At 32.5% G+C, this 14361-nt stretch overlaps 2 protein-coding genes across 3 annotated transcripts in view; one reads left to right on the forward strand and one right to left on the reverse strand.

Annotated features, from left to right (window-relative positions):
• LOC123718602 (frequenin-1) overlaps positions 1-14361 on the reverse strand; it is a 100310-nt gene that overhangs the window by 32287 nt on the left and 53662 nt on the right. The gene's annotated exons all lie outside the window — the stretch shown is intronic.
• On the forward strand, positions 10345-12376 carry LOC123718601 (pupal cuticle protein 36-like). Its single transcript, XM_045675250.1, has 2 exons — positions 10345-10452; positions 11145-12376. Exons 1-2 carry the CDS (start codon positions 10438-10440, stop codon positions 12096-12098), a joined length of 969 nt encoding a protein of 322 aa, XP_045531206.1. The 5' UTR covers positions 10345-10437; the 3' UTR covers positions 12099-12376.

A 14361-nucleotide genomic window follows, 5' to 3' on the forward strand; every position in this document is an offset into this window, starting at 1 on the left:
GTTCTTAATACGTATCACATTCGAACGACGCGTTTTTCGATCTAAATCGCTCACGGAGCGCTTCCAAGTTACAACCATACAAAAATATATCGTAGATTTTACGTAAGCTTCGTGCTACGGCTTCAGCTAGGTCTATGAATAAATTACATTTCCTAGACAATATTTCTACATTATTATTGAAAAATATATTAATTATAATCTTCTATATAAAGATAAGTACATCTTGTGATAACACCAAATCGGCTTTTATTAATCATGTCAATACGATTGCTACCTATTGTCCAAGAAACTTCGTAAGTGACAAGTGGTTAAGGACTGGTTTTTGTATGACACGATTGTTTATACGATATGCAGCTTATACGGTTTATATACATATTATTAAGGCTACTCTGTAATCCTTCGCCACTATTATATATTGCTAATTCCATCAAAAGATCATTTCTCTGTAATTATTTTAATAAATTAATACTGATAAGTAAATGTGTCATCAAAAAATGTTTTATTGATGGTGTTGCCATTTCTATTATTCCATTAAATTTTAAAAAATATAAGAACATTTTGAAACTCTAGTACAGTTTTAAATAATACACAGAAGAAGAAATTAGTGCAAGACTACAATATTTATTATTAAAAATAGGTTTATAACGAGAGAAGGTGTTAAAGTACAAATACGTTGTAACCTCTTTCGTATATAATATGACCTTAGTATCGGTTGTTATTTACTTTTGATGCTGTTACAATTGCGAAAATACTTGTAGTCTCTACGAAATATTGTTTGTGTTGTTATAAATTATTTCATTATTGCTTATAACCTTATTTTTCCTCCTGAATTCCTCAAATTTTCAACTCTTTTTGATGAAAATATATTTTAATACTGTGTTTAAGCATGTCTTAAAAAAGTTAAATGCGCGGACGGTATGCAATAAATACTATAAACAAATTTAAATCTACAATTTAAATTTCCGACTTAAAATCTGACTGCTTAGATATAAATTTAATTAAAAATCTACTTTCTAAGGAAGACTCTGAGTACCAAATTCAACTAGATTAGATTTATTATTTACTACATAAATTTTGCTAAAATTGCACTCGAACCGTTAAGATTTTTAGCATATTAATTTTCTTAACTTAGCCTATCAAAATCCATTAGTAACGTTATAATCAGTGCTACTAAAGATACATACAATAAAAATCCCTATACAACTGCACAACAAAAATATCCCACTTTAAGTAATAAAACAGTTGTAGCACCACAAGATTATTTATTATTATTATGTCATATAATGTTTTATTACTCTTACGAGTTTTTGTGTTATATTAATAATACTTGTCATACTAAATATAGTTTACATTAGCCCACAAATCTGTGAACTAAGATTATGTAAAGAGTGAAAGTGAATTTACTTGAACCGTAGCGATTGTAAATAAAGTAACTTTATACGCATCCAACATACGACTGTTTAATTATACTTGATCTCGTAATTATATACATCTTAAAAAATATTTAGAGAAACCTTTATCTGATCTAGCACTTATAGGTAATAGGTAATAATTTCTCTATTTGAATATATATCCTCCATTTTTTGAAGTTTTGGCAAATATGTCTTTTCTATACAAATATAAATAAAAAAATACTAATATCATCATATAGATAGGTAATTAAGCCGTAATTTATTGAAATACAAATGTCTCGTGTCACAATTGACTTTAGCGGCCGTAATAAAGCCAGATTTCGTTTATATTATAATTAATTATGTTTTATTAAATATATAGTCAGACCAGACTGCGCCGAAGCCCAAAGTTATCGTTTGGGATTTTTATTGTATGTATCTTTAGTAGCACGGATTATAACGTTACTAATGGGCTAATTTTGATAGGCTAAGTTAAGAAAATTAATATGCTAAAAATCTTTACTGTTCGAGTGCAATTTTAGCAAAATTTATGTAGTAAATAATAAATCTAATCTCGTTGAATTTGGTACTCAGAGTCTTCCTTAGAAAAGTATATTTTTAAATAAATTTATATCTAAACAGTCAGATTTTAAGTCGGAAATTTAAATTGTAGATTTAAATTTGTTTATAGTATTTATTGCAAACCGTCTGCGAATTGAAGCATTTAACTTTTTTAAGACATGTTTAAACACAGTATTAAAATATATTTTCATCAAAAAAATTACAAACGATAGACTGTAAACATGTCAACAATTAATAAGTTAAATCAAAGTTTCGGACATAGAAGATCTCCACTAAGATACAAATATACGGTTTGTAAATGTCCTAAGATTACCTAAGCCATATATTCATCAATTACAATGCGTCTCACGGCTCTCACTAAGTGCTGGGCGTTTTGTAAAACACCTTACACCTCAATCGATTTGCGACGTAACGCTTTACCCAAAATCAATTTAATACCTATTGCGAGAGATTTAATGCAATGATATATGTTTTAGTATTATCATATTGTATTGCAAAACACATTAACCCGTTATTTCTTATTTCATTCTCGTTTTTTTTATTTGCATTCTTTTCAGAGTTGTCGGTTTCTGGTCCACATTGCTTCATCCCGTCAGTTCATTTCATCGTGCATATAAATTATTAATATATTTGGCTATCGGAATATTTAATATTTATTATCATGGATATATAGGTTTGATTTCAGTTTTAAAATTAACAAATAAGTCAATACAATTCACCTGAATTTAACATTTCACTAATCTAATGTAATATTGTCTCACTTCAAAGAATACTGATTGAGTCTAAATTCATGATTGGGTTTTCTTAGACAAAATTGCTTATGTAAGCCTTACTAGCGTTAGATGAAGTCACGGACATTTATTCGCAAACCGAATACAGAATGCCCACATTACTGTGTACCGTACGTACCTTTTGGTCGCAGAGGGATATTTACGGTGAAGTTGTGTCTCGATACCAACAGATTGGACAAGAAAAAGTAGATAAGGCAGTTAAATATATTAAAGAGCCCCGAAGTCATCTTGCAAATATAAATAACGCTAGTTATGATAGTTAGCCTGACCTGACTTTGAAAGGTTGGACATTTAGAAATAGTAATACTATAATAATGTTCTTAAGTTGTATGTGAAACGATAGCTCATATCAATCACTTAATTCATACAGACTATAATAATTCTCGTGTATTAAGATATCGTACTTAAATTTAAAATTTTTATCTGCGTGGTTCTTGCTTTAAGATTAATATAGCACAGTGTCAAATGACTTTCACATATACTGTACAGTGTCCCTCACACTGGTATTTTCCGCTCGAGTACGTCGCCTGGTAATGCGTTTGGACCTTCAAGACCCACACGTCCTTTCAACGAAACATGCTAACCTAGCATAAATAACGTTTAGAAGAGCTTTTATTTAAATATCAATACGCCCTTTTCCCTGAGTTCAGTGCTGTTTAAGGATTCTGTTGGTTTTCTATAAGTTGACGTAACATTAATTAATCATTTCGTTTGCGATCTGACTTTTTTTAGGATGGATTTTATGGGTATCCGGTTGGTCCCAATCTGATAAAATTTGTATTAGGTATGTTTTTCGCCTCTAGTAGTGTAGTAGAATTTCTACGCCCATCTCAAGTTTTAAGATGTTAAAATTCAATAAGTTTTTGACATACTGTGTTCATTTTAAGCACCAAGTCTCGGCTTTAGATCTTACACTATGAGTTAGCGTATTGTCAATATATGTATTCCTAATGGTTTACAAATATATAATTTAGAAAATTTTAATTCCGACAAATAATTCGTTTCGCTTTGTCGGTATTGGAATTTTCTAAATTATATGAAGTCGCTTAGCCGCCTTAATTGTTTACTTCCAAAGCTATTACTGTTAAATTGTTTATATTGTACTTAGCAAATTTTTTGAACCTCGACAACCTTTAGGCTTTAAAATATTAATTACATTTTTAAACTTTTCCAATATAATCGCTAATATATGTTTTGAGTTAAGTGTTAAACACATTAAACAATCAATGAAAGGATATTTAATTTTACGTTAATAGCTTTAAGGATTTATAAAAGGTTTTAGTATTTATTCATTCTTTATATCAGTGTGTATGTATGCATAAGATTATGATTAAGACTTTTCCTTTGATTTGGTTTGGAAATTAATCTATTAGATATATACAGTAGTGTTAGCCTAGTGGCTTCAGCGTGCGACTCGCATCCCTGAGGTCGTAGGTTCGATCCCCGGCTGTGCACCAATGGACTTTCTTTCGATGTGGGCATTTAACGTTCGCTCGAACGGTGAAGGAAACATCGTGAGGAAACCGGCATGCCATAGACCCTAAAAGTCGACGGCGTACGTCAGGCACAGAAGGCTGATCACCTACTTGCCTATTAGATTAACAAATGACCATAAAACAGATACACAAATCTGAGGCCCAGAACTAAAGAGGTTGTAGCACCATTGATATATATCAAACGTGTCGTGACAAACAGCTATAAAAGTACCTTCATATTAATAAACCAAAATAAATCTAATTTATTCGTTTCATGGCTCCTTTCATTTTGACAGAAAGAGTATTTAATTAAAAGAATTCAAATTTTGTATTTGAACTCAGCTCGTAGTCCAGTCGAAAAGTTTTTTACGATGTAATTATTAAAAATTTATGCTGTAACTTCTATAACGACTGTGTCTTTTAATAGCGCGACTATTTAATGGGATTTTCATTACTAGTTATTATTACTTAGTAGATCTAGTCTTGAGTTTGAAATCGGTACCCGGCTTATCTCGAAGTGCTCCCGGAATCTAGAGAGCACGTTTCACCCGTCCTCCTTACATATCCACCTATACAGAGGGAGATTTCATTGTCTAGATCCAGTTTCTAGGAATAAAGGATTAATTCGGCTTTAAGAAAGCACTGATTTATCACACATTAAACATAATTTGAAATAAAGAGACGAACCTGTGTTCGCTTACAATATGAGAAAAGCCTAGTTTTGATTAACAGGGAGTGTATCGTTTCAATGATCATTCTTCTAATATAAATGTATAATAGATAGATTATCGATACATAATAAAGAAAGTTGATTGGCCTTCTAAACCTCCCACCAAAAATATAACTATTACACCACAATTTTTGTCTATGTAAAATAAGTTACAAGAAAATTCATTAAGCTTTCCTGAAAGCTCTTCTATCTAAGACCACTTAATTCTCAAGCGAACATAAGTAGTAATAACGAGTTGCTAAGAAACTTGAAGAAAGCTAAACAACCATTAAATGCTGTTATTCAGCTTTAATCTTTGTTTATAAGTAATATTACTTCCATTATTATCCTATAACATTAAAATAAAAGACATATATTTGTTCATTTTACTATCAACAAGCAACTAATTGATGCAAACCAATAAATGTAAATAATATTTGCCGAATTCCGATGAAATATTAATTAACTAGATATTAAAATAATAAATGTAGTTGTTTCTGTGTATTAATGATAATAAATAACATGAATATTAAATTTGAGCGTATGAAAAATATTAACAACATGTCTACCTACTAATGAAAAGCGAGGTATTGTACAAGTTACAGTACTATGTAAATTATCGAAAATTTTATGTAACAAAGTCGTGAACTTTTACAATTAAAATTCACGAAATAACAATAGCTCAATAATATTTTCTCTTAATAGGCAAGGCGATGTTCTTTATGAACCAAGTTCATTCGAGGCAATCGGACTCATAATTGAATAATCTAAGGAATGATCCACCTAAAACGATAACAAACCATTGAACAGGAATTCTGTACCAAACATGTGTGTATACGTATGTGCTTAACATTCGCCGTTTAGTTTGTGAATCTAAGGCATGCCGGTTTCCTCACGGTGCTTTCCTTCACCGTAAGAAATAGTGTTAAGTGCGCTCATGTTAAAAAGTAATAGTATCGAATGCGATGTTAATCTCACAAAACCTCAGCTGTATAGATATCATAATTAATTGGTTTTTAATCTTTTGTCTTCTGAGGTTTCATTACTATTACAACCTTGATTCTCGTAATTACCTCTCAATACTATTGCGTAATTGTAATTGACAAAGAAAAATGCGTTTCATTCCAAAGTAATATTATTCTGCTTTTGAAGTACTTTAGAATTAGATAGTACTTTACATATAGTTCACAAATATAATAATTACGAAACGTGCCTAGTATGATATTTCATTAAAAATATGCCTTCATTAAAATGTTCACCTTGAAATATTTACGCAATTTAGCGAGAAATTCAGAGTTCATATTAATGATGTTAAGATGGGCTGTAATCAAAAATCAAGGTCAGAATATCACCGTTACTTTTGTAACACAGGAAGTAGTGGGTTTGAATGCCAAAGATTAAAGGAACCCAGAAATGGATTCTCACAGAAATCTAAATGAGGTTCGAAAATTTGTATAGACACCGCAACATTAGTAAACTATAAAATTAAAAATCGTAATCCTACCAATCTTATTTATATAATCTTTCTTTTTTAATTCGAGTCTTTCCACATGAAACACACAAAATCTTATGGAAAATAAACCGATATGTGTTCTTGAAAATATCTTGCAGTAAGCCTCGAATAAACCAACTGAACGGGAAATACAAATGTATTAAATAGTCAACCAAGGTTATACATATGATTAATGTGCTACGTTGTGAGTGCCTTTGACCCCGCATGCCCAAACGAGCCTGCGGTTATGGGAATAAAGAAGATATTTGCATAGCATTGATATTTTCACGGCCGTATATATTTCTCGTAGTCGCTATAACAATATATTTTCACATTATGGACAATAATGTACAGTTTAATGATATTCATTCTTTTGTGAAATGTCTTTGTGAATGGTCTTTCAAAACTTAAAAATTTTTGAGTCAATGTGTTAAGAATATTTATGCAAGCATAACATTGTATTTAATTGCTTTTTTCGTCAGCGGGTTTTGTTAAGAATAAGTTATAGTAAAAACGAATGTTAGCTAGTGGTGACATGTGCGTCTGAAATCTGAGGTCCTGAATTTTAACTCGGGTCTTCGTTTTTTTTTTGATAATGCAAAATAAATGACGACGTAAATACCGTTACGAAACTGCCACGTCTAATACAAAAAACCGACACGCTTTACACATAGTACAGTACAGTACTTGTCTATACTTTGATTCGTAGGAAGTTTTAACTGTTTTAACAGTTTAAAAGTTTTAACGTACTGTTTTCTTTTTTCCTACATTAGGGTCGCCTTTACGGCTTACATATTACATAAATTATATTTCTATTATGTCATAAAATACAGGAACAACAAAGGACTGCCGTTCCTTATTAATATTGAACTCATATAAAAATTATTTGAACCGGAGTTATTATCAACGCCTCTGCACGATGCTACTCGCCATGACATACACGATCTGCTGATGTTACATATAAGTAGACCATGACATTAGATTTTTAAATAATTTTTGAGACTTAGTTTAAACTTTGGTTAAAGTAAAAACCGTACGTTATTAATATTAAGCCTCCAATGATTTCGAAAAATATTTGTTCGAAAAAAAATTCAATTGTCAATATGTTCTTCCATAATACACAAGCATTTCCTATATAATATAATCATAAAATCCAAATACTACTTACTTCACTCGTACCACGTTTGGATCACAATTTACAGAATCTCTTTATAAATAATGTTATTTTGAGCGCATTCAATGAATACAACAATTTTTCCTAACGCCTCCATGGTTCCGACTCCATAGGTAAGTGCTTAACAAAATTGCCCTATCTATACAGTCTCGGTCTAGGTTACAGTAAAACACTTATAAATTGTACAGCTTAAAAATTATAATTAAAAAAATATTATTTTTCTTATATGATGCGAGACGCACCTTTGAATTGTATTTTTCATTACCAGCCAAATGTTCAAGTTATCAAGATCCCTTTATATTTTCTAGTCTCTATTAATCCTCTACTTATTAAACAACCCCTTAGTGAAAATATCTGTATAATTTTAATTCAGCGTGGTTTTAAACAACTAAGCTCGCTAATAGTTTTCTCGTGTCCGTGCATTTGTCTCCTAGCGAAGCGGCTAAAATGACGTTCATTCTTATTTATTACAATTATTATAATAAGTAAAAATATGTATTATAATAATAATACGTTTTCATCTAGATATAGTTAAACAGAGAGTAAAAAAGTAATATATAAATGATCGTTTGCTAAACAAAGATTATGAAACTTTGACTGTGTGAAGTCAATGGGAATTAGCTCCATTATTAGATACCATTTATTATTTTTATCAAAGGCAAGCATCTGATAAGCCGTCCAGCCTAGACATGCTACTTGTAAGCGTAAAGAACGATCACTCCATCTGAGGCACGAACTATAAATATATATAATAAAAATATATATCATAACGAAACGATCCATTTTTATATTGAATGCTAAGTAGAAGAAGAAAAGAAGTTCTTCTTTCTTTCTTCTTCTAAGAAGTTCTCTCCCTTAAAAAAATAACTGACTTTAAAATGCTCTTAAAACTAGTCCAGATTGACCCACAGTGGGAGATGAGTGAACCTATACAAAAAATCCCCTATTCCTGTAAACCTCCTTGGGGGTTAGAATTCCTTTAAATTTATTGTTTTGTTAATAACGGATTGTTGGTACCTAGTAATTAACATAATAATTATGAGATGTCGTATTAAGTAACATTGGATCAAATTGCTGTTCCCACATAATATTATAAGGTATATTATTACACTTTTATAAAATGTAACTTTTTAAATTAAATTAATTTGTTCTCTATTTATCAATTCTTTTCGGTGACGAATATTGTAAAAACTATAATTTGTGTGTTATGAAATAAGTGCGTATTTACGTATTTGATTAGGTCTCGATGAAGCTTCGAGGATTTATATTGATAGGGCCTTGGAACCTATTAATTAAACGTTCAAAGTCTAGTACTATTAATGTTTTCGTTTCTACATTTTTTATTTAAATACTTTTGCTTGGTGACATGAATAAATAAATGTATACCTTAATCCTATTTATATAAGGCTTCAATTTTAAGTACTATGATAGCTCAGTAATAAATTTCTCGAAATAATTGCTGGTTTACACGGCATTCTTTTGGTAAATAAAGGGCCATTTTTTGTCTAATCATTGAGTATATGGAAAGATTCACAGTTATATTCACAGTCGTCTTTTATATTATAACTATATTTAGCAATAGATTATTATTATTATATATAATGGAACTATGATTTCGTAGTAATTAACGACTGATTTAATAAATTAACAGCAGATATACCTTATATTACTAGGTAAATATATACAGATAAGTATCAATATATTAATGATAAGTTATTATTAATAATAAGTTCATTACTAAGCAACAGTGGCATACATGTGTGTGTTTCCTTTGGAAGAGAGATAGAGGAATAGACTCGGCACAAGTGCAGAGGCGCATATTAAAAAAAATGAGTTCGCGACTTGTAGACTGCCGCTTTCCTCGCTTAGCATATAAGCATCGTAATACTTTATGCTATAATATAGTATGCTGGCAGCATCAAGGAAACTCTGACTCAGGGGCCAAACTTTTTCAATTAATTTTAGTGTTATAAATAGAAATTTTATTTATTATTTTTTACGTTGGAAAGATTGAAAATAATTAATTTTATTTAACTATTAATAAAGTTCGAAATTATGTTTGTTATAATTGTCCGAAAAGCACGTTCACTGTGTAATAAATTTATTGAAATTGTCATTGAATATGTATTAAGAAATTGACATAATGCTAATGAGCATTGCGAAAACTGGACTAAAGTGTCTTATCTTGGTTGAAGGTAAAGGACATTCACAATTCGATAAGATTTTATATATTTCATAATATGAATGACTACTGTTAGTCTACTGTGAAAATAATATTTTTGTCGCTAATAATTAAATATTGATTGATTCGATTGATTGAACATAGTTTGTATGTTCTCCAAATAAAATCGATTCAAATTTGTCAACACTTTGAATGCTATATATTATAAAAGCAGTAAAACAATGTAAAACAACAAATACAATGAAAATGGTAAGCGAATTAATAAAGACGAATACTACTTGACTTTAAACTTTTAAATTAAGATTTTTTTAAATACAATAATTTTAATTTACGGACTACCCCACGAGGCACGGCCAATGTGTGGAGAATGCGACCGGTGCTAAGGCAGCACATCGAATGCGCTCAGACCACCTTGTTGAAAAGAAAGGATAGTGAATAATGACGATAGTTGCAAGTTATAGTGAAATGTCCGTAGGGATGGAGTATTCGGTCGAGATGAGCACATTGGTATTTAAGAGCGAGTCGGTGTGGCGAATGTCATCAGTTACCAAGAGCTCACACAGCCAGGTACATCTACTGTGGATTCAGTGGTACTTCGCATCTAGCACTCTAACAGAGTATCTGTTTAACCCACGCACAAGATGCGCGCATTTGTGGTAAGTTGACCGGAAGTTTGTCAGAGCCATTTTGGCGCACTGGATTTTAAAAATATTATATTTTAAAATTCTTTCATAACAGTGAAGTGTTCAGTATCAAGTACCTGTAGTGCGCTAAATAATGCCTGATACGGGAATAAATTTTTAATAAAGCAAAAATTATGAAAACTTAATTTAACTAAAGTTTTATGCTCTTAAAGCATTAAATAGGTTCCTTAAATTGAAGTATTGGTGAAATAAAAATTAAGTTAAATCACGTCTCATCAATAATCGCATCAGTTTTTAAATGTATACTTACCATTTGATTGTTATGTGCTTAAAACTTGATGGATATAAAGAGTTCATTTGTATTCCATATATTGTTTTACATGTAACATTGCGATTCTGACCCAAATACTAAATACTTATGTTACGTAATCGATCCATTTCAAATTGTTTACCGCGTTGTAGCCAACTCGATTACGTCATCCTATAGCGATCTTCTCGCTGCATCGATATCATCTCTTGTGAGACCACTGAACATCGTAATCGGACATTGCTCAGCGAAATTATACTAATCAATTCAGAGATAAGCTGGCCAATTAATTTGTATCTTATTATCATCTTCGGTGATTTAGAAATTCTCTGACTATTTAATACATGTTTATTAAACTTATAATAGGGTTCATTAAGAAATTGACCTTCTATTACAGATTCTTGCCTGTGTGGCACTTGCCTATGGGCGGCCTGAAGCCCCACTCGGCTACAATTACCCAGCCCCTTCAAGGCACGCCGCTCCATCAGGCAGTTATGGAGCCCCATCTCTTGGAGCGATAAGAGTTCCTTCTGGAGGCCACTCTGGCAGTTCGTTCGGTAGTGTCTCTGGAGGCCACTCTGGTCTTTCGTTCGGAGGCGTCTCTGGAGGCCATTCAGGTGGATTCTCAAGTGGACTTTCAGAAGGAGGCTTCAGCAGTGGTGGCGTTTCCGGAGGATTTGCATCTGATGCCGGTTTTGGTGGTGGATACGCTGGAGGATACTCTGGTGCACCTTTAGTACAGAAGCACATCTACGTTCACGTTCCACCTCCAGAACCCCAGGAACAGAGGCTGCCCCGCATCACTCCAGTTGCTCCCCCACAAAAGCACTACAAGATCATCTTCATCAAGGCCCCAACCCCTCCTGCTCCCGTTGCCCCCATCATTCCCGTACAGTCTCAGAACGAAGAGAAGACCCTCGTATATGTTTTGGTTAAAAAACCCGAAGAACAGCAAGATATCATCATCCCCACCCCAGCTCCTACTCAACCCTCCAAACCAGAAGTTTACTTCATCAAATACCAGACCCAGAAGGAATCCGACGCTGCTATTGGTGGTGCTATCGGTGGTGGTTCCATTGGAGGTGGTCTTATTGGAGGTGGTGCTATTGGAGGTGGTTCTATTGGAGGTGGTTCCATTGGGGGTGGTGCTATCAACGGGGGCTCTATCAGTGGTGGTGATTTCAATTCTATCAGCGGAGGCGCTGGTCTTGAAGGTGGTGCATCCGGTCACGGAAGCGAAATCTCTGGGGACTTCGGAGCAAGTGGTTCTGACGAGAGTGCATCAGCTGGTCACGGTGCCAGCAGCGCCCAGTACGGACCCCCCGGCCATGTGGCTGGCCCACTACATTAAATCGAAATTGGCTCTAACAAAGGTGGTACGATAAAATTAAGCTGCTTAGCGAAATCAAGACCTAGATTAATGAATACAGATTGACCTGCCACCGGAAGCTCGTGATTGGATCTCTGTAAATAGTCATCACCACCAACCTCGAGCTTCTAAGACGTACCCCTTACGTCCGCCATTAACTTGTTATTAGTGCACAGTGTTGTTATTCAAATGAAGTATTGCGACTGTTATGTTTATGTATAGCTTTTTTATTTTTGTAATAAAAATTATAATGTAATGCATTTTGTGTTTGTATAATGGGGAATGTGTAGTCCGGAACATTACATCACTTCTGAAAGTAGTATTTCTGTCGTGAAAGGTATGCCCGGAGAGTGAGCAAGCTCGAAAAACTCCTTTCTCGTACGAATAGTTTCGATCTTGTAAATCTTTATGGAAGCATATCGTTATATAACGTGAGATATCGGGCGAGCCTCAATCTTCATGACTGCTTGCTAATGACCACTTTAATGGATCATATGCGTAATCAAACTATAATTTGGTAATAGTTAAACGAATAATTATATACAATCTCTTTCGCTTAGCGTTTGCATAATAGCTGTTAGTTTAAACGTTAAAATATAATTATGATAAAGTTATTCAAGAACTTTACAACTATATTATTGTCTCCGATTATAGACAATAGAGAGAAAATAATAAGTTTTAGAATAGGGGTTTAATGCTGTTTGGCATTGACTTAAAAAATAACGAGTTCAACCTACTTAAACATTCTTTAACCATGCAACCAGTTTAGCTTTTACATAATTTTTATACTCTGTTGCCTTTAAATAGCATCTCACTTCGTCACACATCAGGTAATGTCTAACAGTGCACGTTTGTATGGTAGAAATTACATCACATGAGATATTGATAGTGTAATAAAACTATATTTATCCTTGAAATTTACTAAACTGATTCACAAAAAGCGCGTAAATTTTTATCAAAAATCACACGACATAACCGAACATTTATTTCTAAATATTTTTGAACTCGAAAATCTACCTGTTACCTGAGTTTATATGTTACATAAATATTATATAGATATTTACAAAAAACCTTCAACGACAAGTCTCTAAAGCAGTTTAAATTAACGGTGAGTATGGCATATGTTATAATACCACCACTGTAACCATTTAAGGACATAAAAAGAGGACGTACTAAAAAAATTAAAATCGAAACTACATTCTTGAATTGGCAGGTTGCCGAATACTCAACCTACATTGAGAAATTCGCTACAATGTACTGCAACCAAAAGTATCTCCAATTCAAGGACAATATAATTCGTCGTTGCAACAGAATAATTATTTGCTGTTTTGCACTCTTAAATAAAAGATACGTATCGTAAAAATGGTAAAGTTTTGATGGTTCATAACTTTTGCCTTGTTATCTCGGAGTTTGAATGTTCTCTTTTTATGAATGAATTGTTTGCAAGTAGGATAAATTAAATATTTCAGTTTCACTCATAAAAATTGCGGCATTTCTCAGATTACAAAGAAATTGAAAAGGATCTGTCTGTATTTTTAGAAGTAACTAAACACGAGGAGTTAAATACTGAAGTTGTGATATAAAGTATAAAGTGGAGTAATAATATTAAGTGGAGTTCTTTGACCTTCTATCTATTATATTTAGTTTTTATTTCTCATTTCTATGTGATGGTGGATTAACAGGCTTTTCATATAACCTTCTCTATATTTTTGTACTATACTACGTCTATTATTTCGGGTCTAAGCGTATACAGCATATTACGAGGGTCATAATAACGAGTAATGGTGAAACCATTACTCGTTGGCCAGTAGACAGACCCGAGAAATAAGTTAAACAGAACCAAAAATGTATCTGCATATTCCGGGTGATGAAATTTTAGCTACACACATACTGGTACCGAAAACGGTATACTTCCTGTTATATATGGATATGATGTTGCTCTTGAAATTACACAGAAGCAAATAATCCCTATAGAGACAAAAAACTGTGTTAAAAGGTTTTATTCTCAGCAAATTTCTTGCTTTTTTGTTAGTCTTATGGTAAAATCCCATTGCAGGATAAAATTATCTAGAGTACATATATCAATATGTTCGTGTGAATTTATAGATATATACATAAAAATATCTACGCAACAGTTATATAAATGAGTCAAACCGTGATCATGACATGTAGTCCCTGACATGTACGAGACAAAAACATGAGACAACACCGAGTTTCGTTATTAATTTCCCTTGTAGAAAATCCC

The sequence above is a fragment of the Pieris brassicae genome, chromosome Z, assembly GCF_905147105.1.
Source record: "Pieris brassicae chromosome Z, ilPieBrab1.1, whole genome shotgun sequence".
NCBI classification, from domain to species: domain Eukaryota; kingdom Metazoa; phylum Arthropoda; class Insecta; order Lepidoptera; family Pieridae; genus Pieris; species Pieris brassicae.